At 51.4% G+C, this 25,022-nt stretch overlaps 1 protein-coding gene across 1 annotated transcript in view; it reads left to right on the top strand.

Annotated features, from left to right (window-relative positions):
* Positions 1-8,273, top strand: part of adgrg4a (adhesion G protein-coupled receptor G4a) — a 90,321-nt gene extending 82,048 nt beyond the window's left edge. The window contains exon 21 of the mRNA XM_070882066.1: positions 7,866-8,273. Coding sequence (XP_070738167.1) covers positions 7,866-8,014 — 149 coding nt within the window. The 3' untranslated portion in view covers positions 8,015-8,273. The remainder of the gene's footprint in view (positions 1-7,865) is intronic.
* Positions 8,274-25,022: the final 16,749 nt, after the last annotated feature.

Genomic DNA, 25,022 nt, shown 5'->3' with positions numbered 1-25,022 from the left:
TGTATCTCCTGTGCTTTCTCCATCCACCACCTGTTCTTTAGGCCCCGCATTTTTTGTTGGACCTGAGCCTTGAGGTGTCTGTGATGTTGTTTTGCAGCTCCCGAGTTGGGCTGTTGCTTGAGGCTCAGAAATGCTTTGCGCTTGCGACCTATTAGTTCTTCGATCTCCTGATCATTTTCATCAAACCAGTCCTGATGTTTTCTGGTTGAGTGACCAAGTGTCTCGTCACAGGCACTGGTTATAGAGCCTGGAGGGCAGACCAAGCGCTATGGGGATTCAGCATCTCAGGGTCATCAAGGCACACCACATTGGCTGTGAGGCGCTGACTGTATAGGGCTCTCTTAGCTGGGTCTCTAAGTGCTCCGGCATTACTTTTGCGGAACTGCTTCTGCTGTCCCCTCTGCTTTGGGGTAATGTTAATGTTGATGATGGATCGGATTAGGTGGTGGTCCGTCCAGCAGTCGTCAGCTCCTGTCATAGCACGGTTGATGCGCACATCCTTGCGATCCCTGGCTCGGACGATGACATAGTCAAGCAGGTGCCAGTGTTTGGAGCGAGGGTGTTGCCACAATGCCTTGTATTTGTCCCTCTGGCGGAACAGGGTGTTGGCGATGAGGAGTTCATGTTCTAAACATTTTGTCAGGAGTAGGGTACTGCTGGAGTTGCCTTTCCCTACCCCCTCTCTGCCAATCACGTCTCCCCAGAGGGCTGTGTCTTTGCCAACCCTGGCATTAAAATCACCCAGGAAGATCAATTTGTCACCCGTGGGGACACGGGACAAGGATGTCTCGAGGTTGGAATAAAAATCCTCTTTAACCTCATCCGTTGCATCGAGTGTGGGGGCATACGCACTGATGACTGTGGCACATTGGTTCCGAGATAGGGTGATACGAAGAGTCATGAGACGTTCGTTAACCCTACAGGGGGAGTCTTTGAGGTGGTCGACCAGCTCATTCTTGACGGCAAAGCCGACTCCATGAAGGCGGCATTCGGCCTCTGGTTTCCCTTTCCAGAAGCTGTAACCTCCACCATGTTCCTTCAACTGGCCTTCCCCTGCCCACCGGGTCTCGCTTAGGGCGGCGATGTCAATGTCAAAACTTCTGAATTCCTGGGCAACTATGGCGGTGCGGCGTTCCGGCCTGTTGCTGTTGGGATTGTCCATGAGGGTCCTGACATTCCAGGTCCCGAACTTCATACTGACGGAGCCTGTGCATGAGTTCTTTTAACGTGGGGTGGCCACTGCACATCGGCAACCACACGGGCTTAGCTGAACAAGGTCTTGGTCCAGTGGCAAGGGGGAGACCAGGCACAGCTCGATAAGCCTAATTGGCGAAGTGTTGGCAGCAAGCTCGGCGCCGGGTAGCGCCATTGATGGTAGATGGCCCGAGGCTAGGTTGGAGGGCAGGCATTAGGAAAATGACTTCCAAAGTTATTTTAAAAGTTAAAAGTTGATAAAGGTTTCTAATTTATTTCAAAAGTTTTTAAGAGTTGTTAAAAAGTTTTAAGAAGTTTCTAAGAGTTGTTAAAAATCTAAGATGTAAGATAATAATAAATGTTTAAAAGTATTTCGTTGAAAGTCTAAAATGTAAGTTTTAAAAGTTCTCCCAAATTGTTTAATAAGTTTAAAAGTTGGCTCAAAGTTGAAAAAATTAATGTAAAAAGTTGGTTGGGTGTATGAGAAGATGCCATGCCTTGGTCCCTTCAGCCAGTTCAGAGCCGGCCTTGGAGTCCCTCCAGCGGGTTGAACGCCGGCCTTGGAGTCCCCTCGGCTGGCCCCACGTCCTCAAGTCCCTTTGGCAAGTTGTCCCGGAGTCCCCTTGGCTGGCCAGAAGCCCTCCGAATCCGGTGCAGAGAACGTTTGGTCCAGGCCGGTGCAGAGTCCCCTCGGCTGGGGACAGAGGCGGCAATGCAAGGTGTTGTTGTCCTTGTGTGATGGCGGCTCCCGCTGCCCCCGGGCGGGCAGGGTTTCCTGGTGTCGGGCCCGGCCGCTCTGACTTAGGGCCTGAGACCTGCACTCGGTGTTGCTGAGGCCACGCTCGCCCCGTGTAACGGGCAGGGTGTATAATGGGCGATATGTTACGGGCAGGGTGTAAACAGGTAGTGTGTTACGGGCAGGGTCTATATCGGCGGGGTGTGTAACGGGAGGTGTATATAATGGGCGGGATGTATAACGGACGGGGTGTATAACGAGCCCGTGTATAACGGGCAGGTGTATAATGGACAGGTCTGTAACGGGCGGGTGTAACGGGCATGTCTGTAACGGGCAGGTGTATAATGGGCAGGTGTATAACAGGCAGTGTGTAACGGATGGGGTGTATAACGGGCGGGGTGCATAATGGGCAGTGTGTAATGGGCGGGTGTGTAACAGATGGGGTGTAACGGACGGGTGTGTAACGAGCAGTGTGTAACGGACGGGTTGTACAACGGGTGGGATGTATAACAGACGCTGTGTATAATGGGTGGTGTGTAATGGGCGGGTGTATAACGGGTGGTGTGTAACGGGCAGGGTGTATAACGGGTGATGTGTAACGGGCAGGGTGTATAACGGGTGGTGTGTAATGGGTGCGGTGTATAACAGGCGGGGTGTGTAATGGGCAGTGTGTAACGGGCAGGGTGTATAATGGGTGGTGTGTAACGGGCAGGGTGTATAACGGGCGGTGTGTATAACGGGCAGGGTGTATAACGGACGGGGTGTATAACGGGCGGGTGTATAACGGGCGATGTATAACGACAGAGTGTGTAATGGGTGGGTGTATAGTGGGTGGGGTGTGTCACGGGCGGGTGTATAACGGGCAGGGTGTATAACGGGTGGTGTGTAACGGGCAAGGTGTATAACGGGCAGGGTGTATAACGGGCGGGTGTATAACGGGCGGTGTGTAACGACGGTGTGTAACGGGTCAGTTTATAGTGGGTGGGGTGTATAACGGGCAGGTGTATAATGGGCGAGTGTATAATGGGCGAGTGTATAACGGGCAGTGTGTGTAACGGGTGTTGTGTGTAACGGGCGGTGTGTGTAACGGGCAGGGTGTGTAACGGGCGGGGTGTATAACGGGCGGTGTGTATAATGGGCGAGTGTATAACGGGCGGTGTGTATAATGGGCGAGTGTATAACGGACGGGGTGTATAACGGGTGAGGTGTAACGGACGGGTGTGTAACGGGCGGGTGTATAACTGGTGGGGTGTGTCGCGGGCGTGGTGTCTAACGGGCGTGGTGTATAAACGGGCAGGGTGTGTAACGTGCTGGGTGCGTAATGGCTGCCGATACGAGTTAGCAGCGGGTACTGCAGAGCCAGGCAGATCGTGACATCAGGCAGAGTGTGCAACGCTCACTGGACGCCTGATCTTCAAAATTGATTGTCACCCCTTGCCTTTGCGCCTTGCCCCGACAGTGACAGGGCGCGTCGGGTCACGCAGGCGGATGCTGGCTCCAGGGGCGTTACTTAAAGTGATCATTGTGGTGAGTGGCAGCTGTCAAGTTGGTGCTGTTCCACTGCGTCAGTGTGACATTGTGCAACAGTTGGATTCAGTCCTTTCAAGGTTGTTGCGTCTCTGGTGTGTTGTAGCCACTGAAAATTAGTGACATTTTTATTCTCCCAACATATCAAAGTGCCAGACTAGAATGAGGTTCTGCAGCATTATGGAACGTCCCCTTTAAGAACTGGAAGAGCCTGTGGCAATGATGAATTGCCATTATACTGTTACTGATATTGCTCAGGCCTATGTGTCTGTTGGCACTGAGCTAGGCCATCAGTGCTGCACTCCGCCCTCCAATCCCTTCTCTCAGCAATCAGATGTAATTTTGCGTGCACCGTGATTCATTAACACCTGGAGCTCAATCTCAAACTCTTCCAGAGTTACCGGCCATTCCTGGGATAATGAATTTCTCCCCCAGAATCCCCCAGGCCACCTCCTTATTCCTCGTACCAAAATGCACAAGCTCACACTTATCTATATTGAAAATCATTTGTCATTTATATGCCCATTCTGCAAGTTTGTTCACAGTAAAATCAACATCACTTTCCTGTACATTTTTTCTGGCTTTGAACAATTTTCTGAACTGGCCTGTAGAAAGTCAGGTAGGCAGAATAGGGAGGTCACTTGTTATTGGGAGGTCACGAGTCCACCTGGGGTAGAGGAACAAAGGGATCTCGGATACAAATACACAAATCACTAAACGTTGCGACACAGGTTAGCAAGGCCATAAAAAGCAAACCAAGCACTAGGGTTTATTTCTAGAGGGATAGAATTGAAAAGTAGGGAAGTTATACTAAACCTGTATCGAACCTTGGTTAGACCACACTTGGAGCACTGCGTACAGTTCTGGTCGCCATATTATAAAAAGGATATAGAGGCACTGGAGAGGGTGCAGAGAAGATTTACAAGGATGATACCAGAAATGCGAGGGTATACATATCAGGAAAGGGTGAGCAGGCTGGGTCTCTCTTCTCTTGAAAAAAGAATGCTGAGGGGTGACCTAATAGAGGTCTGTAAAATTATGAAAGGTTTTGATAGAGTGGATACAGAGAGAGTGTTTCCACTTGTGGGGAAGAGCATAACTAGAGGCCATCAATATAAGATAGTCACCAAGAAATCCAATAGGGGATTCAGAGAAACTTCTTTACCCAGAGAGTGGTGAGAATGTGGAACTCACTGCCACAGGGAGTGGTTGAAGTGAATAGTATCGATGCATTTAAGGGGAGGCTAGACAAGCATATGAGGGAGAAGGGAATAGAGGGTTATACTGATAGATTTAGATGAGAAAAGACGGGAGGAGGCTCGAGTGGAGCATAAACGCCGGCATGGACTGTTTGGGGCAAATGGCCTGTTTCTGTGCTGTATATCCTGTGTAATCCGATGAATTTAAAAAAAAAATTCATATTTTTGTTTCTGACAAAGGCAGGCTTTGTTGGCACTGGGCCATTTGAATTGATCCGCAGACAGACATACTATTGGGGCTGGTCTGGAGAAAGGGAGGAAACCCAACAGTTCTAAAAATATAACCCTGACGCCACAATTCTGATTTTGAAAAGTAAGCTCCAATTTTCCCCACTTTTTAAGTTATTAAGGTTTTTATTAACTTTCATCAGAACAAGAATAAAACCATAAATCTACCACTGGTGCAATATTACATTTATCAGGAGCGGCAAGGGAGCAATGAGGTCGGGGCGAGGAAGCGGGGAGGGAGCGGCGAGGGAGCGGGGAGGTCGAGGCGAGGGAGCGGCAAGGTCGAGGCGAGGGAGCGGCGAGGGAGCGGGGAAGTCGGGGCGAGGTCGGAGCAAGGGAGCAGCGAGGTCGGGGCGAGGGAGTGGCGAGGGAAATGGGCATCGGGCGGAAAAGTGGAGTTGATGTCGATGATCAGCCATGATCTCATCGAATGACGGAGCAGGCTCAAGGGGCCGAATGGCCGACTCCTGCTCCTATTTCTGATGTTGTTATAACCATGTGTACCTGATCTTATTAAAGCCGTTACAGGTGGGTGAGTCAGAGGGACCCTGGTTGCTGGCACTGACATATATTCAGAGAGGAATTGAGAAATGAGTTTGTTCGAATTTTGAGCAGTACATGAATCCGCTTTTTGAAATAAAACGATCCTATCACAGTTGGGTTTGTAAGATCAGGCTTTCAATCATCAGGTGAAGCAGGAAGCAATTTAGCAGAAGGAAGAAGAGTGAATAACACAAGTTTAACTCACTTTTATTTGTTACTTTTTAATTTTTCTTCGGCAGTCCCTCGAAGCGAGGATGACTTGCTTCCAAAGTTCAGTCCCATTAACTTCCCTAGTACTATTTTTTACTAATACTAATTTCTTTCAGTTCCTCATTCTCGCTAGACCCTTGGCTCTCCACTATTTCCGGGAGGTTTTTTTGTGTCTTCTTCCTTGAAGACAGACACAAAGTATTTGTTTAATTTCTCTGCCATTTCCTTATTCCCTAGTATAATTTCTCCTGTCTCAGCTTGTGCTTTCACTAATCTTTTCCTTTATCCATACCTATAGAAGCTTTTACTGTCTGTTTTTATGTCACTTCTCCCTCTTCTCTGAATTCCCACTCTTTATAAATTCCAGAATAAACCACTCTGTTTATGTCCACTTCCTGCTGATCTCTCCCAATGAGTTTTAAAGTTTTGTGCTGTGCTGGGACTGGGATGACTCAGGAATGACCCCTCCCGCACCTTAGAGGGAACAGTGCTGGGATCCCCACTGAAGTGAGTTCCACCAGTGTACACTCCTACCTTCCTGGTGCTGGCACCTGATACAACCTTCAGGCCACTTGGTCAGGAGGAGGGCAGTTTGGGAGTAACTGTAAGTATCTCAATACGTGGGAGCAGGAGGAGGCCGTTCCACCCCAGTGTCTAATCCACCATTCATAGGCTGACCGGTATCTTGGCTCCATTGACCTGCCTTGGTTCCATAGCTCTTGAAACCCTTACCCAAAAAAGTCCGTCAGTCTCAGTCCTGAAAGCCCCAATTCACCACCAACATCTACAGCCTTTAAGGGAGGGACTTCCATCATTTCTCTGTCTACCCTGTCAACGCCTTTCATCATCTTAAACACCTCAATATGATCAGCCATTAATCTTCAATAGTCAAGGGAATACAAGCCCAGTCTGTCTGCCTAATTTAACCCTTTCAGCCCTGGGTATCATTCTGGTGAATCTGTGCTGCCCCCCTCCGAGGCCGATATACCCTCCCTGAGGGGCGGGGCCCAGCACATGGGGTCTGACCGCGGCTCTGTACAGCTGGAACATCACTTCCTGCCCTTTGTAAGAAAGAAAGACTTGGATTTATATAGCGCCTTTCACGACCATCAGATGTCCCAAAGCGCTTTACAGCCAATAAAGTACTTTTGAAGTGTACTCACTGTTGTAATATGGGAAACGCGGCAGCCAGTTTGGGCACAGCAAGCTCCCACAAACAGAAATGTGACAATGACCAGATAATCTGTTTTTTGTTACGTTGACTGAAGGATAAATATTGGGGATAACTCCCCTGCCCTTCTTCAAAATAGTGCCATGGGATCTTTTACATCCACCTGAGAGAGCAGACAGGGCCTCGGATTGACGTCTCATCTAAAAGACGGCACCTCCGACAGTGCAGCACTCCCTCAGTAGTGCCCCTCCGACAGTGCGGCGTCCTTCAGTACTGCCCCTCCAACAATGCGGCACTCCCTCAGTACTGCCCCTCCGACAGTGCGGCACTCCCTCAGTAGTGCCCCTCCGACAGTGCGCCGCTCTCTCAGCACTGGCCCTTCGACAGTGCAGCACTCCTTCAGTACTGCCCCTTCGACAGTGCAGCACTCCCTCAGTACTGCCCCTCCGACAGTGTGGCACTCCCTCAGTACTACTGGAGTGTCAGCCTAGGTTTATGTGCTCAAGTCTGTGGTGTGGGACTTGAACCCACGACCTTCTGTATTGCAGCCCCCAGCAGTGCGGAGTGTCACCAGATGTAAATGCGGCTGGAGGTGGGGCTACAGAAATATTCTGCCTCCTGCTCTCCCAGCAGCAGCCGAGCCTTGAGTGTATGTCATGGAAGCTTCTTAGAATGATAGAAACCGAGGAGGCTATTGGGCATTTATTGCCCATCCCGAGTTGCCTGAGAAGGTGCTGGGCCATCCTCTGGGAGCGTGGTTCAAGATACAACGCAGTGCCTGGCTCGGGCACTTCACAGAGCAGTGAAGAGTCAACCACGATGGTGTGGGACTGGAGTCACCTATAGGCCCAGACCGGGTACGGAATGTCGGCAATTTACTGGATGTGTTCAGCTAGCCCCAAAACATTTTACCCTCACAAGATTTTAAGGTTTAGTAATACTTTTTTCTCGAAGTGTTTCTCTAATTGGAGCTTTCATATCTCTGCAAATTGCCCAGGTCTCGGATACAGCAATGATTGTCACTGGGCCTTCCACTTCAGCACAGACCAGAGAGCGACGAACAGGGAAATGGAACTAGACTACACACTGCCGCAATACAGCCTGCCCCCCCACCAATCGCCCACTGCCTTGTACCTCAACGCGTAATACGCAGCTTGCCCCGAGCACCGTCACCCAGACATATCCTCAACACCCCAACACCCCCCGGGATCATTCCCCTCTCCCCAGGGACCGTTCCCCCTCTCCCCCCGGGACCGTTGCCCCCCCTCCCCCCTCCTCAGGCCTGTCCCTCCCAACCCCCGGGACCACTCCCCCCCTCCCCCCACCCCCGGGACCGTTGACCCCTCCCCCTCCCCAGGACCGTTCGCCCTCCTCCCTCCCCTCTCCCCGGGACCATTCACCCTCCCCCTCCTCCGGGATCGTTCCCCCCTCCCCCGGGACCGATCCACCCTCCCCCTCCCCGGGACCATTCCCCCTCCCCCTCCCCTTCCTCCGCGATGGTTCCCCCCCCCCCCCGCGGGACCGTTCTCCCTCCTCCCTCCCCCTTCTCCGGGACCATTCCCCCCTCCCCCCCTCCTCCGGAATCGTTCCCCCCCTCCCCCGGGACCGCTCCCCCCTCCCCCGGGACCATTCCCCCCCTTCCCCGGGATCATTCCCCCTCCCCCTACCCCCGAGACAGTTCCCCCTCCCTCCTACCCCCTCCCTGGGACCGTTCCCCCTCCTCCCTCCCCCCGGGATCGCTCCTCCTCTCCCCTTCCCCCGAGACCATTTCCCCTATCCCCTCGCCCTCGCCCTCCCCCTACCCCCCTCCGCGACCGTTCCCCCTCCCCTCGGGATCGCTCCTCCTCTCCCCTCCCGCCAAGACCATTCCCCCTCTCCCTTCCCCCTCTCCCCTCCCCCGGGACCGTTCCCCCTCTCCCCCCCCTCCCCCCCAGCCCCCTTCCCCTACCCCCCAGGGACTGTTCCCCCCTCCCCCCAGGACCATTACCCCTCTCCTCCTCCCCCTCCCCACTCCCCCACTCCTCACTCGCCATTTAGCACATTGCGATTTGACAGAGAGCTATATCTCCGAATCATCCTGTAATTTGTGTTCAAACAGTGTGTCTCAATCAGAGTCTGAGAATCTATACGGGAGCTCTGAGTCTGCCTGGCCAAGAACCCCGAGAATTGATTATTAATGATAATATATCCATGGCCATCACAGTTGTAAATCTCTGCTGATGTCCCTTTATTGGATCCTGATTGATTATTTATTGTGTGTTTCATGTATTTGATGCAATAATTGAGACGGGAGACATTGTAACGGTATCACCCACTGCTCGCAAAACATTAACACAAATAATTTTAATAAAAATTATAAATGCATTCAGGACAGTGTCAATAGTTTGCAACTTTTTATAAATGAATAGTGAAAACCAGAAGATGCTGAAACCATTGGATTTGTATTGATAAATGTTTGTGTGTTCTGTGAAATGCCACCACCACAAGGGCCCCGATTGGCGGGCCGATTGCAGAGTTAGTGCCGGGGTCAGGATCGCAACAGGAGCCCGTTCAGCCCCTCGCGCTTGCTCTGTACTTCAACCCCAGTTACCCTCCTTGTTCCGTATCCCTCGATACCCTGACCCAGCAAAACTCTACCACCTCAGGCTTGAAAGCTCCAATTGACCCCCAGCCTCTGGGGAGAGAGTTCCAGATTCCACTGCCCTTTGTGTGAAGAAGTGCTCCCCGACATCGCCCTGAACGGCCTGGCTCTGATTTTAAGGTGATGCCCCTTGTTCTGGACCAGTTTCTCTCCATCCACCCGATCGAATCCTTTAATGATTTTAAACACCTCGATCGGATCAGCAATCCTGGCCGCCCCAAAACGTTCAAACAAATGGCTGACATTTCCAGCTGGTGATTCAATAAACACGCCTCGATTCGCAGTTCAATCTGAGCGGGTGAAGGGTACAAGGAACCAGGCCGTACAAAGCTGGCGTATAGCGGACATTGGTGGGGCCAGAGGAGCAGGAGTGACCCACACAAATAATCATGGCCGGGATCCCCTCCCCCCGCCATCGTCCCTCTCCCTCCGCCCCGCGATCATCCCATCCCTCGTCATCGCCCCTCCCCCCTCCCTCCACCATCGCCCCTCCCCCGCCATCGTCCCTCCCCCTCTCCCTGAGATCGTCCCTCCCCTCCGTCATCGCCCCTCCCACCTCCCCCCCCCCCGCCACCAGCCCCTCCTCCTCCCCCCGTGATCGTCCCTCCCCCCCTCCCCAACACCGGCCCCTCCCCCTCACCTTGTGATCGACCCTCCCCCTCCTCCAGCGATCGCCCCTCCCCTTCCCCCCGCGATTGTCCCTCCTCCCCCCCCACCACAAGCCCCTCCCCCTCCCCCTGCGATTGTCCTTCTCCCTCCCCCTGTGATCGACCCTCCCCCTCCTCCAGCGATCGCCCCTCCCACTCCCCCCGCCACAGGCCCCTCCCACTCCCTCCGCAATCGTTCCTCCCCCAGGGGTGGGGGGTGGGGTAGTGGGGGGGGTGGGGGTGGGAGTTGTGGGTGTGGGGGGGGGTGTTGGGTGTGGTGGTGGTGGGGGTTTGGATGTGGGGTGTGTGTGGGGGGGGGAGGTGTGCCTCCCCCTCCTCCAGCGATCCGCCCCTCCCCACTCCCCCCGCCACAGGCCGGGGGGAGGTGAGGGTGTGGGGGTGTGAGTGGGGCTGGGTATGGGGGGTGGGGGGAGTGATGGTGTGGGGTGGTGTGTGTGTGGGGGGTGTGGGGTGTGTGGGGGTGGGGATGGTGTGGTGGTGGGAGGGGTTGTGGGGGGTGGGGGTGGGGGGGATTTGGATGTGGGGTGTGTGTGGGGGGGGAGGTGTGGGGGATGTGAGGGGAGGGTGGAGGGTGTGGGGGTGTGAGTGGGGGTGTGTGTGGGGGGTGTGTAGGTATGGTTGTGGGGGGGGGCTGGGTATGGGGGGTGGGGGGGAGTGATGGTGTGGGGTGGTGTGTGTGTGGGGGGTGTGGGGGTGGGGATGGTGTGGTGGTGGGAGGGGTTGTGGGGGGTGAGGGTGGGGGGGGTTGTGTGGGTGGGTGTGGTTGTGGGGGGAGGGTGGGGGGTGTGGGGGTGGGGATGGTGTGGTGGTGGGAGGGGTTGTGGGGGGTGGGGGTGGGGGGGGGGGTTGTGGGTGTGGGTGGGTGTGGTTGTGGGGGGGTGGGGGGTGTGGAGGTGGGGATGGTGTGATGGGGGTGGGGTGGGGGTTGTGGGGGATGTGGGGGAGGGTGGGGGGTGTGTGTGGGGGGGTGTGGGGGTGGGGATGGTGTGGTGGGGGTGGGAGGGGTTGTGGGGGGTGGGGGTGGGGGGGGGTTGTGGGTGTGGGTGGGTGCGGTTGTGGGGGATGTGGGGGGAGGGTGGGAGAGTGGGGGGTGTGTGTGGGGGGTTGGGGATGGTGGGGTGGGGGGGTTGGGGGGGGGGTGTGTGTGGGGGGTTGGGGATGGTGGGGTGGGGGGGTTGGGGGGGGTGTGTGTGGGTGTGGTTGTGGGGGGGGGGGGGGGGATGGGGGTATCGGGCTAGGTGTCTGGAGGCGGTCCTCACCACCAGAATGGGCACCTGCCCAGAAGTGACCATTCCCCAGCCCGGGGACGTGGCTCTGGATGCCAATGAAAGGACTGTGGATGATCAGTCACAGAGCAGACATCAGAACCGACCTGCTCAGCAACATTCCATTCAGCGTCCTGCAGTGTGTCAAAGGCCCGCGTGATCCACACCACCGCAGGCACTGGTTAACACACGCACCGCCGGCCAATCCGCCCTGCTCCTCACCACACAGCTAATGTCCATCCGGCAGCAACCTGCGCACATTGACTCCACACACAGTGACCCAGCACAAGGACCATGTTGATCGGCCTGTGCAACATACACACTCAGGGTATGCGGACCAACTGTGAAACAAGTCTGTTTCTAATGTTTGTAAATAATAAAGAAAGAAATTGCATTTTATAAAATATTTTTCATAACTTCTGGCCGTCTCACAACTCTCTACAGCAAATGTAACGGCCCTATTTAAAAAGGAGGCAGACAAAAAGCAGGAAACTATAGACCAGTTAGCCTAACATTTGTCGTTGGGAAAATGCTGGAGTCCATTATTAAGGAAGCAGTAGTGGGACATTTGGAAAAGCATAATTCAATCAAACAGAATCAGCATGGTTTTATGAAAGGGAAATCATGTTTGATAAATTTGCTGGAGTTCTTTGAGGATGTAACGAACAGGGTGGATAAGGGGGAACCAGTGGGTGTGGTGTATTTGGATTTCCAGAAGGCATTCGATAAGGTGCCACATAAAAGGTTACTGCACACGATAAAAGTTCACGGGGTTGGGGGTAATATATTAGCATGGATAGAGGATTGGTTAACTAACAGAAAACAGAGAGTCGGGATAAATGGGTCATTTTCCGGTTGGCAAACGGTAACTAGTCGGGTGCCGCTGGGGCCTCAACTATTTACAATCAATATTAATGACTTGGATGAAGGGACTGAGTGTAATGTAGCCAAGTTTGCTGATGATACAAAGATGGGTAGGAAAGCAAATTGTGAGGAGGACACAAATAATCTGCAAAAGGATATAGACAGGCTAAGTGAGTGGGCAAAAATTTGGCAGCTGGAGTATAATGTGGAAAAATGTGAGGTTACCCACTTTGGCAGAAATAATAGAAAAGCAAATTATAATTTAAATGGAGAAAAATTGCAAAGTGCTGCAGTACTGAGAGAACTGGGAGTCCTTGTACATGAAACACAAAAAGTTAGTATGCAGGTACAGCAAGTAATCAGGAAGGCAAATGGAATGTTGACCTTTATTGCAGGGGGGATGGAGTATAAAAGCAGATAAGTCCTGTTACAAATGTACAGGGTATTGGTGAGGCCACACCTGGAGCACTGCATACAGTTTTGGTATTTAAGGAAGGATATACTTGCTTTGGAGGCTGTTCAGAGAAGGTTCACTAGGTTGATTCCGGAGATGAGGAGGTTGACTTATGAGGATAGGTTGAGTAGGCTGAGCCTTTACTCATTGGAGTTCAGACGAATGAAAGGTGATCTTATTGAAAATATAAGATAATGAGGGGGCTCGACAAGGTGGATGCAGAGAGGATGTTTCCACTCATAGGGGAAACTAAAACTAGGGGATATAGTCTCAGAGTATGGGACCGCCCATTTGAAACTGAGATGAGGAGGAATTTCTTCTCTCAGAGGGTCGTGAATCTGTGGAATTCTCTGCCCCAGAGAGTTGTGGAGGCTGGGTCATTGAATATATTTAAGGCGGAGATAGACAGATAAGGGGATGAGGGGCTATGGGGGGAGGGCGGGGAAGTGGAGCTGAGTCCATAATCAGACCAGCCATGATCGTATTAAATGGCAGAGCAGGCTCAAGGGGCCATATGGCCTACTCCTGCTCCTATTTCTCATGTTCTTATGAAATATATTTGCAATCTAGTCACTGTTGTAATCATAGAATGTTACAGGTGGGGGCCATTCGGCCCATCGTTCCTGTGCCGGCTCTGTGACAGAGCGATCCAATCAGTCCCACTCCCCTCGGTACTGCCCCTCCGACAGTGCAGCGCTCCCTCAGTACCGCCCCTCCGACAGTGCGACACTCCCTCAGTAAAGCCCCTCCGACAGTGCGGCGCTCCCTCAGTACCGCCCCTCCGACAGTGCGACACTCCCTCAGTACTGCCCCTCTGACAGTGCGGCGCTCCCTCAGTACCGCCCCTCCGACAGTGCGACACTCCCTCAGTACTGCCCCTCCAACAGTGCGGCGCTTCCTCTGTACTGCTCCTCCAACACTGTGGCGCTCCCTCAGTACTACCCCTCCGACAGTGCAGCACTCCCTCAGTACCGCTCCTCTGACAGTGCTGTGCTCCCTCAGTACTACCCCTCCGACAGTGCAGCACTCCCTCAGTACTGCCGCTCCGACAGTGCAGCGCTCCCTCAGAGCTGCCCCTCTGACAGTGCAGCGCTCCCTCAGTACCGTCCCTCCGACAGTGCAGCGCTCCCTCAGTACTGCCCCTCCGATGGTGCAGCCCTCCCTCAGTTCCGCCCCTCCGACAGTGCAGCGCTCCCTCAGTACTGTCCCTCCGACGGTGCAGCCCTCCCTCAGTACTACCCCTCCGACAGTGCGGCGCTTCCTCAGTACTGCCCCTCCAACAGTGCGGCGCTTCCTCTGTACTGCTCCTCCAACATTGTGACGCTCCCTCACTACTGCCCCTCTGACAGTGCAGCACTCCCTCAGTACTGCCGCTCCAACAGTGCGGCACTCCCTCAGTACTGCCCCTCCGACAGTGCGGCGCTCCCTCGGCACTGCCCCTCCGACAGTGCGGCGCTCCCTCGGCACTGCCCCTCCGACAGTGCGGCGCACCCTCAGTACTGCCCCTCCGACAATGCAGCACTCCCTCAGTACTGCCCCTCCAACAGTGCAGCACTCCCTTAGTACTGCCCCTCCGACAGTGCGGCGCTCCCTCAGTACCGCTCCTCTGACGGTGCAGCCCTCCCTCAGTACTACCCCTCCGACAGTGCGGCGCTTCCTCAGTACCGCCCCTCCGACAGTGCGACACTCCCTCAGTACTGCCCCTCCAACAGTGCGGCGCTTCCTCTGTACTGCTCCTCCAACACTGTGACGCTCCCTCACTACTGCCCTTCTGACAGTGCAGCACTCCCTCAGTACTGCCGCTCCAACAGTGCGGCACTCCCTCAGTACTGCCCCTCCGACAGTGCGGCATTCCCTCAGTACTGCCCCTCCGACAGTGCAGCACTCCCTCAGTACTGCCCCTCCAACAGTGCAGCACTCCCTTAGTACTGCCCCTCCGACAGTGCGGCGCTCCCTCAGTACTGACCCTCTGACAGTGCGGCGCTCCTTCAGTACTGCACCTGCGACAGTGCGGCACTCCCTCAGTACTGCCCCTCCGACAGTGCGGTGCTCTCTCAGTACTGCCCCTCTGACAGTGCGGCGCTCCCTCAGTACTGCCCCTCTGACAGTGAGGCGCTCCCTTGGAAATGCCTCTCCGACAGTGCGGCGCTCCCTCAGTGCTGCCCCTCCGACTGTGCCGCGCTCCCTCGGCACTGCACTGGAGTGTCTGCCTGGATTCTGTGATCAAATATCTGGAGTGCAACATGAACCCACAGTCACAGGGGGCGAGAATGACCAACTTTGGGTGGCTCTGCTGCACAGGAGGGCAGGAAAAAGAGTGGGAGAGCTATAGTGATAGGGGATTCGATTGTAAGCGAATAGATAGGCGTTTCTGCGCCACAACTAAGACTCCAGGATGTTATGCTGCCTCCCTGGTGCAAGAGGCAAAGATGTCTCGGAGCGGGTGCAGGACATTCTGAAAAGGGACGATGAACAGCCAGTTGTCGTGGTGCATATAGGTACCAACGATATAGGTAAAAAACGGGATGAGGTCCTACGAGACGAATTTAAGGAGCTAGGAGCTAAATTAAAAAGTAGGACTTCAAAAGTAGTAATCTCAGGATTGCTACCAGTGCCACGTGCTAGTCAGAGTAGGAATCGCAGGATAGCTCAGATGAATACGTGGCTTGAGGAGTGGTGCAAAAGGGAGGGATTCAAATTCCTGGGACATTGGAACCGGTTCTGTGGGAGGTGGGACAAGTACAAACCGGACGGTCTGCTCCTGGGCAGGACCAGAACCAATGTCCTAGGGGGAGTGTTTGCTAATGCTGTTGGGGAGGAGTTAAACTAATATGACAGGGGGATGGGAACCTATGCAGGGAGACACAGGGAAATAAAATGGAGGCAGAAGCAAAAGATAGAAAGGAGAATAGTAGAAGTAGAGGGCAGAGAAACCTAAGGCAAAAATCAAAAAGGGCACCTTCACAGCAAAATTCTAAAGGGTCAAAGTGTGCTAAAAAGACAAGCCTGAAGGCTCTGTGCCTCAATGCGAGGAGTATTCGCAATAAGGTGGACGAATTAACTGCGCAGATAGCAGTTAACGGATATGATGTAATTAGCATCACTGAGACATGGCTCCAGGGTGACCAAGGCTGGGAACTCAACATCCAGGGGTATTCAACATTTAGGAAGGATAGGCAAAGAGGAAAAGGAGGCGGGGTGGCATTGCTGGTTAAAGAGGAAATTAATGCAATAGTAAGGAAGGACATTAGCCTGGATGCTGTGGAATCGGTATGGGTGGAGCTGCGGAATTCCAAAGGGCAGAAAACGCGAGTGGGATTTGTGTACAGACCACCAAGTGAAGTGAGGTTGGGGACAGCATCAAACAAGAAATAAGGGATGTGTGCAATAAAGGTACAGCAGTTATCATGGCCGACTTTAATCTACATATTGATTGGGCTAACCAAACTGGTAGCAATGCAGTGGAGGAGGATTTCCTGGAGTGAAGTAGGGATGGTTTTCTAGACCAATATGTCGAGGAACCAACGAGAGAGCTGGCCATCCTCGACTGGGTGATGTGTAATGAGAAGGGACTAATTTGCAATCTTGTTGTGCGAGGCCCCTTGGGGAAGAGTGACCATAATATGGTAGAATTCTTTATTAAGATGGAGAGTGACACATTTAATTCAGAAACTAGGGTCCTGAACTTAAGGAAAGGTAACTTCGACGGTATGAGGCGTCAATTGGCTAGAATAGACTGGCAAAGGATACTTAAAGGGTTGAAGGTAGATAAGCAATGGCAAACATTTAAAGATCACATGGATGAACTTCAGCAATTGTACTGAAGTCTGGAGCAAAAATAAAACGGGGAAGGTGGCTCAACCATGGCTAACAAGGGAAATTAAGGATAGTGTTAAAGTCAAGGAAGAGGCATATAAATTGGCTAGAAAAAGCAACAAACCTGAGGACTGGGAGAAATTTAGAATTCAACAGAGGAGGACTAAGGGTGTAATTAAGAGGGGGAAAATAGAGTACGAGAGGAAGCTTGCAGGGAACATAAAAACTGACTGCAAAAGCTTCTATAAATATGTGAAGAGAAAAAGATTAGTGAAGACAAACGTAGGTCCCTTGCAGTCAGATTCAGGTGAATTTATAATGGGGAACAAAGAAATGGCAGACCAATTGAACAAATAATTCAGTTCTGTCTTCACGGAGGAAGACACAAATAACCTTCCGAATGTACTAGGGGACATTGGGTCTCGTGAGAAGGAGGAACTGAAGAATATCCTTATTAGGCGGGAAATTGTGTTCGGGAAATTGATGGGATTGAAGGCCGATAAATCCCTGGGGCCTGATAGTCTGCATCCCAGAGTACTTAAGGAAGTGGCCCAGAACTAGTGGATGCATTGGTGATCATTTTCCAACAGTCTATCGACTCTGGATCAGTTCCTCTGGACTGGAGGGGAGCTAATATAACACCACTTTTTTAAAAAGGAGGGAGAGAGAAAACGGGTAATTATGGACCGGTTAGCCTGACATCAGTAGTGGGGAAAATGTTGGAATCAATCATTAAGGATGAAATAGCAGCGCATTTGGAAAGCAGTGACAGGATCGGACCAAGTCAGCATGGATTTATGAAAGGGGAAATCATGCTTGACGAATCTTCTGGAATTTTTTGAGAATGTAACTAGCAGAGTGGACAAGGGAGAACCAGTGGATGTGGTGTATTTGGACTTTCAAAAGGCTTTTGATAAGGTCCCACACAAGAGATTGGTGTGCAAAATCAAAACGCATGGTACTGGGGGTAATGTACTGACGTGGATAGAGAACTGGTTGGCAGATAGGAAGTAGAGAGTCGGGATAAACAGGTCCTTTTCGGAATGGCAGGCAGTGACTAGTGGAGTGTCACAGGGCTCAGTGCTGGGACCCCAGCTCTTTACAATATTCATTAACGATTAGATGAAGGAATTGAGTGTAATATCTCCAAGTTTGCGGATGACATTGAAGGTTGGCATGCAGGTACAGCAGGCGGTGAAGAAGGCAAATGGTATGTTGGCCTTCATAGCAAGGGGATTTGAGTATAGGAGCAGGGAAGTCTTACTGCAGTTGTACAGGGCCTTTGTGAGGCCCCACCTGGAATATTGTGCTCAGTTTTGGTCTCCTAATCTGAGGAAGGACGTTCTTGCTATTGAGGGAGTGCAGCGAAGATTTACCAGACCGATTCCAGGGATGGCTGGACTGACATATGAGGAGAGACTGGATCAACTGGGCCTTTATACACTGGAGTTTAGAAGGATGAGAGGGGATCTCATAGAAACATATATGATTCTGACTGGACTGGACAGGTTAGATGCAGGAAGAATGTTCCCAATGTTGGGGAAGTCTAGAACCAGGGAACACAGTCTTAGGATAAAGGGCAGGCCATTTAGGACTGAGTTGAGGAGAAACTTCTTCACTCAGAGAGTTGTTAACCTGTGGAATTCCCTGCCGCAGAGAGTTGTTGATGCCAGTTCATTGGATATATTCAAGAGGGAATTAGATATGGCCCTTGAGGCTAAGGGGATCAAGGGGTATGGAGAGAAAGCAGGAAAGGAGTACCGAAGAATTGATCAGCCATGATCTTATTGAATGGTGGTGCAGGCTCGAAGGGCTGGATGGCCTACTCCTGCACCTATTTTCTATATATCTATGTAACTGGGTGGCGGTGTGAGCTGTGAGGAGGATGCTCAGAGGCTGCACGGTGACTTAGACAGGTTAGGTGAGTGGGCAAATGCACGGCAGATGCAGTATAGTGTAGATAAATGTGAAGTTATCCATTTTGGTGGCAAAAACATGAAGGCAGAATATTATGTGAATGGCGGCAGGTTAGGAAAAGGGGAGATGCAACGAGACCTGGGTGTCATGGTTCATCAGTCACTGAAAGTGGGCGTGCAGGTACAGCAGGCGGTGAAGAAGGCAAATGGTATGTTGGCTTTCATAGCTAGGGGATTTGAGTATAGGAGCAGGGAGGTCTTACTGAAGTTGTACAGGGCCTTAGTGAGGCCTCACCTGGAATATTGTGTTCAGTTTTGGTCTCCTAATCTGAGGAAGAATGTTCTTGCTATTGAGGGAGTGCAGTGAAGGTTCACCAGACTGATTCCCGGGATGGCTGGACTGTTATATGAGGAGAGACTGGATCAACTGGGCCTTTATACATTGGAGTTTAGAAGGATGAGAGGGGATCTCATAGAAATGTAGAAGATTCTAAACGGACTGGACAGGTTAGATGCAGGAAGAATGTTCCTGATGTTGGGGAAGTCCAGAACCAGGGGACGTAGTCTTAGGATAAGGGGTAGACCATTTAGGACTGAGATGAGGAGAAACTTCTTCACTCAGAGAGTTGTTAACCTGTGGAATTCCCTACCGCAGAGAGTTGTTGATGCCAGTTCATTGTATGTATTCAAGAGGGAGTTAGATATGGCTCTTACAGCTAAGGGGATCAAGGTGTATGGAGAGAAAGCAGGAAAGGGGTACTGAGGGAATGATCAGCCATGATCTTATTGAATGGCGGTGCAGGCTCAAAGGGCCAAATGGCCTACTCCTGCACCTATTTTCTATGTTTCTATGTTTCTATGTTTTCCATAGCTAGCCGCTAACAACGGGATTGATTTTGACATGTCCACATCTATCGGTGGGCAGTGGTCAATGTGAGCTCGCTGCCTGCCCCGTTCAATGGTCAGAGTCTGAACCAAGCTCGTGGCCATGAGTTCCATTGGAGTTCCATTGGCGATCTGCTTGCTGCACAGAATCTCCTAGCACAGGAGGGGGCCAGTGGGCCCATCGAGTCTGTGCCGGCTGTGTGAGAGAGCGATCTGATCAGTCCTACTCCCCGCTCTTTCCCCACAGCCCTGGAAATTGCTCCCTGCAATTAGTTATCCAATTCACTTTCCAAAGGTGTTGTCGAAACTTCTTCCATCGCCCGTCCAGATCAAAACCACTCGCTGCGTAACAATCATTTTTCTCATCTCCCCTCCATTTCCTTAAACCTGTGACCTTGGACACTGACCTCCTGCTGCGGCAAACAGGTTCTCCTGATTTATTCCCAATCATTTATGATTTTGAACACCATGGTTAAAGCTCCCTTTAACCTTCTCTGCTCTAAGGAGAACAGCCCCAACTTCTCCAGTCTCTCCATGTAACTGAAGTCCCTCATCCCTGGAACCATCCCAGTAAATTCCCTCTGCTCTCTCTCCAAGACCTTCACATCCTTCCTGCGGTGCGGTGCCCAGAATTGGCCACAATACTCCAGCTGTGGTCTAACCAGTGATTTATAAAGGCCGAGCATAACGTCCTTGCTTTTGTATTCCCTGCCTTTGTTTATAAAGGCCAAGGTGCCACGGGCTCGAACCTCCAATTTATTTGCCTGCTTAACATCCACTTCACGGCCATTTTACCGCTGAAATGACGTATAACGGCCAGATATCGCCCATTTTGGCACAAAATGGAAACTGACGAGCTTTTTTGGAAACTTATCGGCGAGCGTTACTTTCCCCATGTTCTTTTTTTCAGAACGGCAGGCAGTGACTAGTGGGGTACCGCAAGGGTCAGTGCTGGGACCCCAGCTATTTACAATATACATTAATGATTTAGACGAAGGAATTGAGTGTAATATCTCCAAGTTTGCAGATGGCACTAAGCTGGGTGGCGGTGTGAGCTGTGAGGGGGATGCTCAGAGGCTGCAGGGTGACTTGAACAGGTTAGGTGAGTGGTCAAATGCATGGCAGATGCAGTATAATGTGGATAAATGTGAGGTTATTTACTTTGGGGGCAAAAACACGAAGGCAGATTATTGTCTGAATGGTGACAGATTAATAAAAGGGGAAATGCAATGAGACCTGGGTGTTATGGTACATCAGTCATTGAAGGTAGGCATGCAGGTACAGCAGGCAGTAAAGAAAACAAATGGCATGTTGACCTTCATAGCAAGAGGATTTGAGTATAGGAGCAAGGAGGTCTTGCTGCAGTTAGATGCAGGAAGAATGTTCCCGATGTTGGGGGAGTCCAGAACCAGGGGGTCTCAGTCTAAGGATAAGGGTAAGCCATTTAGGACCGAGATGAGGAGAAACTTCTTCACTCAGAGAATTGTGAACCTGTGGAATTCTCTACCACAGAAAGTTGTTGAGGCCAGTTCATTAGACATATTCAAAAAGGAGTTAGATGTGGCCCTTGCGGCTAAAGGGATCAAGTGGTATGGAGAGAAAGCAGGAATGGGGTACAGAAATTGCATGATCAGCTATGATCATATTGAATGGTGGTGCAGGCTCGAAGGGCCGAATGGCCTACTCCTGCACCTATTTTCTATGTTTCTATGTTTTTATGTTTCTATGTTAATGCCGAGTAAAAATATTACCACCTGCCCACTGTTTTTTGGCGGAATCAGCAGAATGGGCTAATTCAACGCCCATAATATCGCCAGCGTTATTTTCCGCATGGAATTAACGACAAGATTCAATATTAACGTCCGCCCACTGTTTTTTGTCGTAAAGAGCATATTTATCCAAACTAGCGGCCATGAGATCGCCCATCATCAATTTCACCACCTCGCACACATTTCGCCCAAAATATCGCTCGTACAAAAAAACTCCCACAAAAAGTGGAACTAACCGGAACGAATCACAGCGTTATGGACGCCATGTTGTAGATCACATGTCGCATCCTTTAAAAGGCTGCTGTGCTTCAACTCCAGCAGAGTTCGGATGTACTTTGTGACCAATTGGAATTGAAGAGGTGTGTTCGTCGGGACATTCCTTGTTTGTGACCAATCGGTGGAAAACAGAGAGCCACGGCAATGGGGCCTGTCCTTTCTCACCCTCTCCTGGTGACCAATTACATGCAGCAGACTTGACATCGCTGAAGTAACGCTCCACTGCATTATGTGCCCAATGTAAGACATGACAGACAGATGAGGAGGACCAGACGTTACACCGCCCGCAAGTATAAGGAGAAGTATTCTTACCTCAACTTGCCTGACACCACCTGCGTTCGGAGACTGCGCTTCCACAAAGAGGTTATCACTGAGGTATGCCAGCTCATAAGGAAGATCTGCAGCCTGCCAGCACCATCAGTACTGTACTGTCCATTGAGGTCAAAGTCACCGCGGCACTGTCGTTCTATGCCTCGGGTTCTTTTCAGGCCACAGCTGGTGACATTTGCGGTCTGTCTCAGTGTGCCACACATTGCCGCATTAGACAGGTCACTGAAGCCCTGTACGCACGCAGGAGGGACTTGATCAGCTTCCCTATGACCAGGGAGGCACAGACTGAGAGGGCTCGAGGATTCTTCAGAATTGCAAATTTCCCCAAGATGCAGGGAGCAATAGACTGTACGCACATCGCGATGCGGGCACCTTTTCAGGATGCTGAGGTTTTCAGGAACCGCAAGGGATTCCACTCCCTGAATGTCCAACTGGTTGTCGACCACCAGCAAATTATACTGGCAGTGAATGCTCAATTTCCGGCTAGCATCCATGATGCTCACATCCTGCGTGAGAGCATTGTATCTGACTTGTTTAACAATCAACCACAAGGTCAATGCTGGATGCTTGGTGACAAAGGATATGGCCACACCTGGCTGATGACCTCCCTGCATGACATCTACACCGAGGCCGAGAGGCGATACAACGAGAGCAACAGAGCAACTCGCAATATCGTGAAGAAAACCATTGGAGTGCTGAAGATGCCTGGACCACTCAGGAGGCGAGCTCGAATACCACCCTGAGCAGGTAGCTCAATTCATGGTGATGTGCTCCATGCTACACAATTTGGCTATCAGGAGGGGACAAGAATTGCCTGATGAGTCTGACAGTCCACCTCACCAGAGAGAGGAAGAGGAGGACGAGGAGGCGAATGCTGACATCAGCCCAGACAATCAGGCTGACGTTGAAGCCATGCCCCCACCTACCTGTAGACCGCATGAAAGGGCCCATGGTGGCATGATAGCTGCAAGAGCCTTATGTCAGGAGCTCATCAATGATCGCTTTGCCTGAAGGAACGTTGGTGTTATTTACAAGGCTGAGTGTGCAGGTCATACATCAATCGTGGACATCACCGTGGTGACAGTTAAAATTTAAGTTGATTGAAGTTAAGTGTAATTATACCCTTTGATGTTAAGGAATCACCAGCATGTAATGGTGCAGCATGTAAATGTGCTACAAGGTTTTGTTAAATAAAAAACATTTAAACCGAACATTAGATGTTGCTCCTGGCTCTCATGTGTGATTGGCAATGGGGGTGCGGCGCTCCGGGAGCACTGGGAGCCCTCTGCCACCAGTGTTCCTGGCTACCAGCTCCAGGGCCTCCTCCATCCCTTCCATCTTATATCTTATTTGTTGGACAAAAACTCGATGCCAACTATGTTCTTGGTGCTTAGTGGGCTTTTTGCTGCTGGTGAATCTCTGTCTTGCCTCCCACAAGAGCCAAACAAGCACACACCACACCCACACACACTTTCTGTGTCTCTGAGCTCCCTCATTCCTTTTCTGCGCATGTCATGATGACCCTTGACCTCCTGAATCGCGGGAATCGTGCGTTGCCATGCCGTTGCTAAGGACGGCAACACTTTACGGCAGAAGATCAGAAAAATTTAACGCTACCGCCCATTTCACATCGCTCGCGGTAACGCCCATTTACAAAAATGTAAACTAGGTGTTTTGAGAATGGACGAGAAGCCGATGATCTGAAAACCCTTTTTTAACACCCATGCCAGGAATAATGCCCATTTTTGGGCAATAAGCACAAAAGTGGAGGTTCTAGCCCCATATGCTTTTGTAAAAGCCATCTCAACTTGTCCTGCAACCTTCAGAGATTTGTGCACATACTGTAATGTATGTATGCCTGGGTTTACCTGCCATCAGGGGGAGCGACTGTCCGAGGTCATTGGGCCACAGACACACAGGTGCGGCCCTTGTATATAAAGAAAGCCTTCATGTTTAATCCTCACTTTGAGAGCTAATAAAGTAGAGTCAAGTCGCACCTGATTGAGTTCACGGTACTAAGCCTATTAAGTTATTGCATACGCAACACTTGGCGTCGAGACACATTACGAACTTTCACACACACAAAAAAAAATGAGCACCGTTGGAATCCTGGAGCGATTCGTGGAGGGAGAAGACTGGGAGGATTTTACAGATTGCCTCGACCAGTACTTCGTGGCCAACAAGATGGATGAAGACGCTGACGCAGTTAGGCGCAGGGCGGTTTTCCTCACGGTTTGTGGTCCAAAAATCTATGGCCTCATAAAGAATCTGCTCTCACCTGCACGTCCAACTGAAAAGACCTATGAGGAATTGTGTGCTCTGATTCGAGACCATCTCAAACCTAAAGAAGGCATCATTATCTCAAGATATCGCTTTTACAAACATGTTCATTCTGAGGGCCAGGACGTGGCGGAATTTGTTGCCGACCTGAGACGTCTCGCTGGGCCGTGTAAGTTTGGAACCGCGTTGGAAGACATGCTGCGCGACGTCTTTGTAATAGGCATAAACCACGAGGTGATCCTGCGGAAGCTGCTGGCTGTGGAGACCCTGGATCTGAACAGGGCCATCACGATCGCCCAGGCTTGCCTGACCATGGTCGATATTACAAAGCAGATATCCTTGCAGAGTCGGAACTCCACGGCAAGTACTGTGCACCAGATTGTGTCGTCGGTTGGCAGAGCTGCATCTGGCAGGGCCTATCGACTGTGTTTGTGAAACCTGTAGCTGCTCGAGGTCCGACATTGGGCACGAATCCGATTCCACCTTGTTAGCGTTGTAGAGGCAATCATCGGCCCCATCAGTGCCATTTCAGACAGTATATTTGTAGAGACTGTGCGAAAATGGGGCACCTTCAGCAGATGTGTCCGCAGCTCAGCAAGCGTGCTGCGGCACACCATGTGGATGATGATGACCGATCCGGAGCGGATCCAGCAATACAACCCGAGATACCCGAGGAGGAAGTGTATAGTGTACATTTGTTCCTGACAAAGAGTCAACCGATAATGATTGAAGTAAAATTGAATGGCGTGCCGGTATCTATGGAATTAGACAAGGGTGCAAGCCAGTCATTTATGAGCCAGAGGACTTTCGAAAAGCTGTGGGACACCAAGGCCGTGAAACCCAAGCTGAGTCCAGTAAATGCAAAATTGCGTACCTACACCAAAGAGCTCATACCAGTGATTGGCAGTGCAGCAGTCAAGGTGCCATATGATGGGGCGGTTCATGATCTATCACTGTGGTCGTTCCAGGCAATAGTCCAACTCTGTTCGG

This window comes from Pristiophorus japonicus, chromosome 6, assembly GCF_044704955.1.
Source record: "Pristiophorus japonicus isolate sPriJap1 chromosome 6, sPriJap1.hap1, whole genome shotgun sequence".
Taxonomy (NCBI): domain Eukaryota; kingdom Metazoa; phylum Chordata; class Chondrichthyes; family Pristiophoridae; genus Pristiophorus; species Pristiophorus japonicus.
This window is presented reverse-complemented; position numbering and strand designations above follow the sequence as displayed.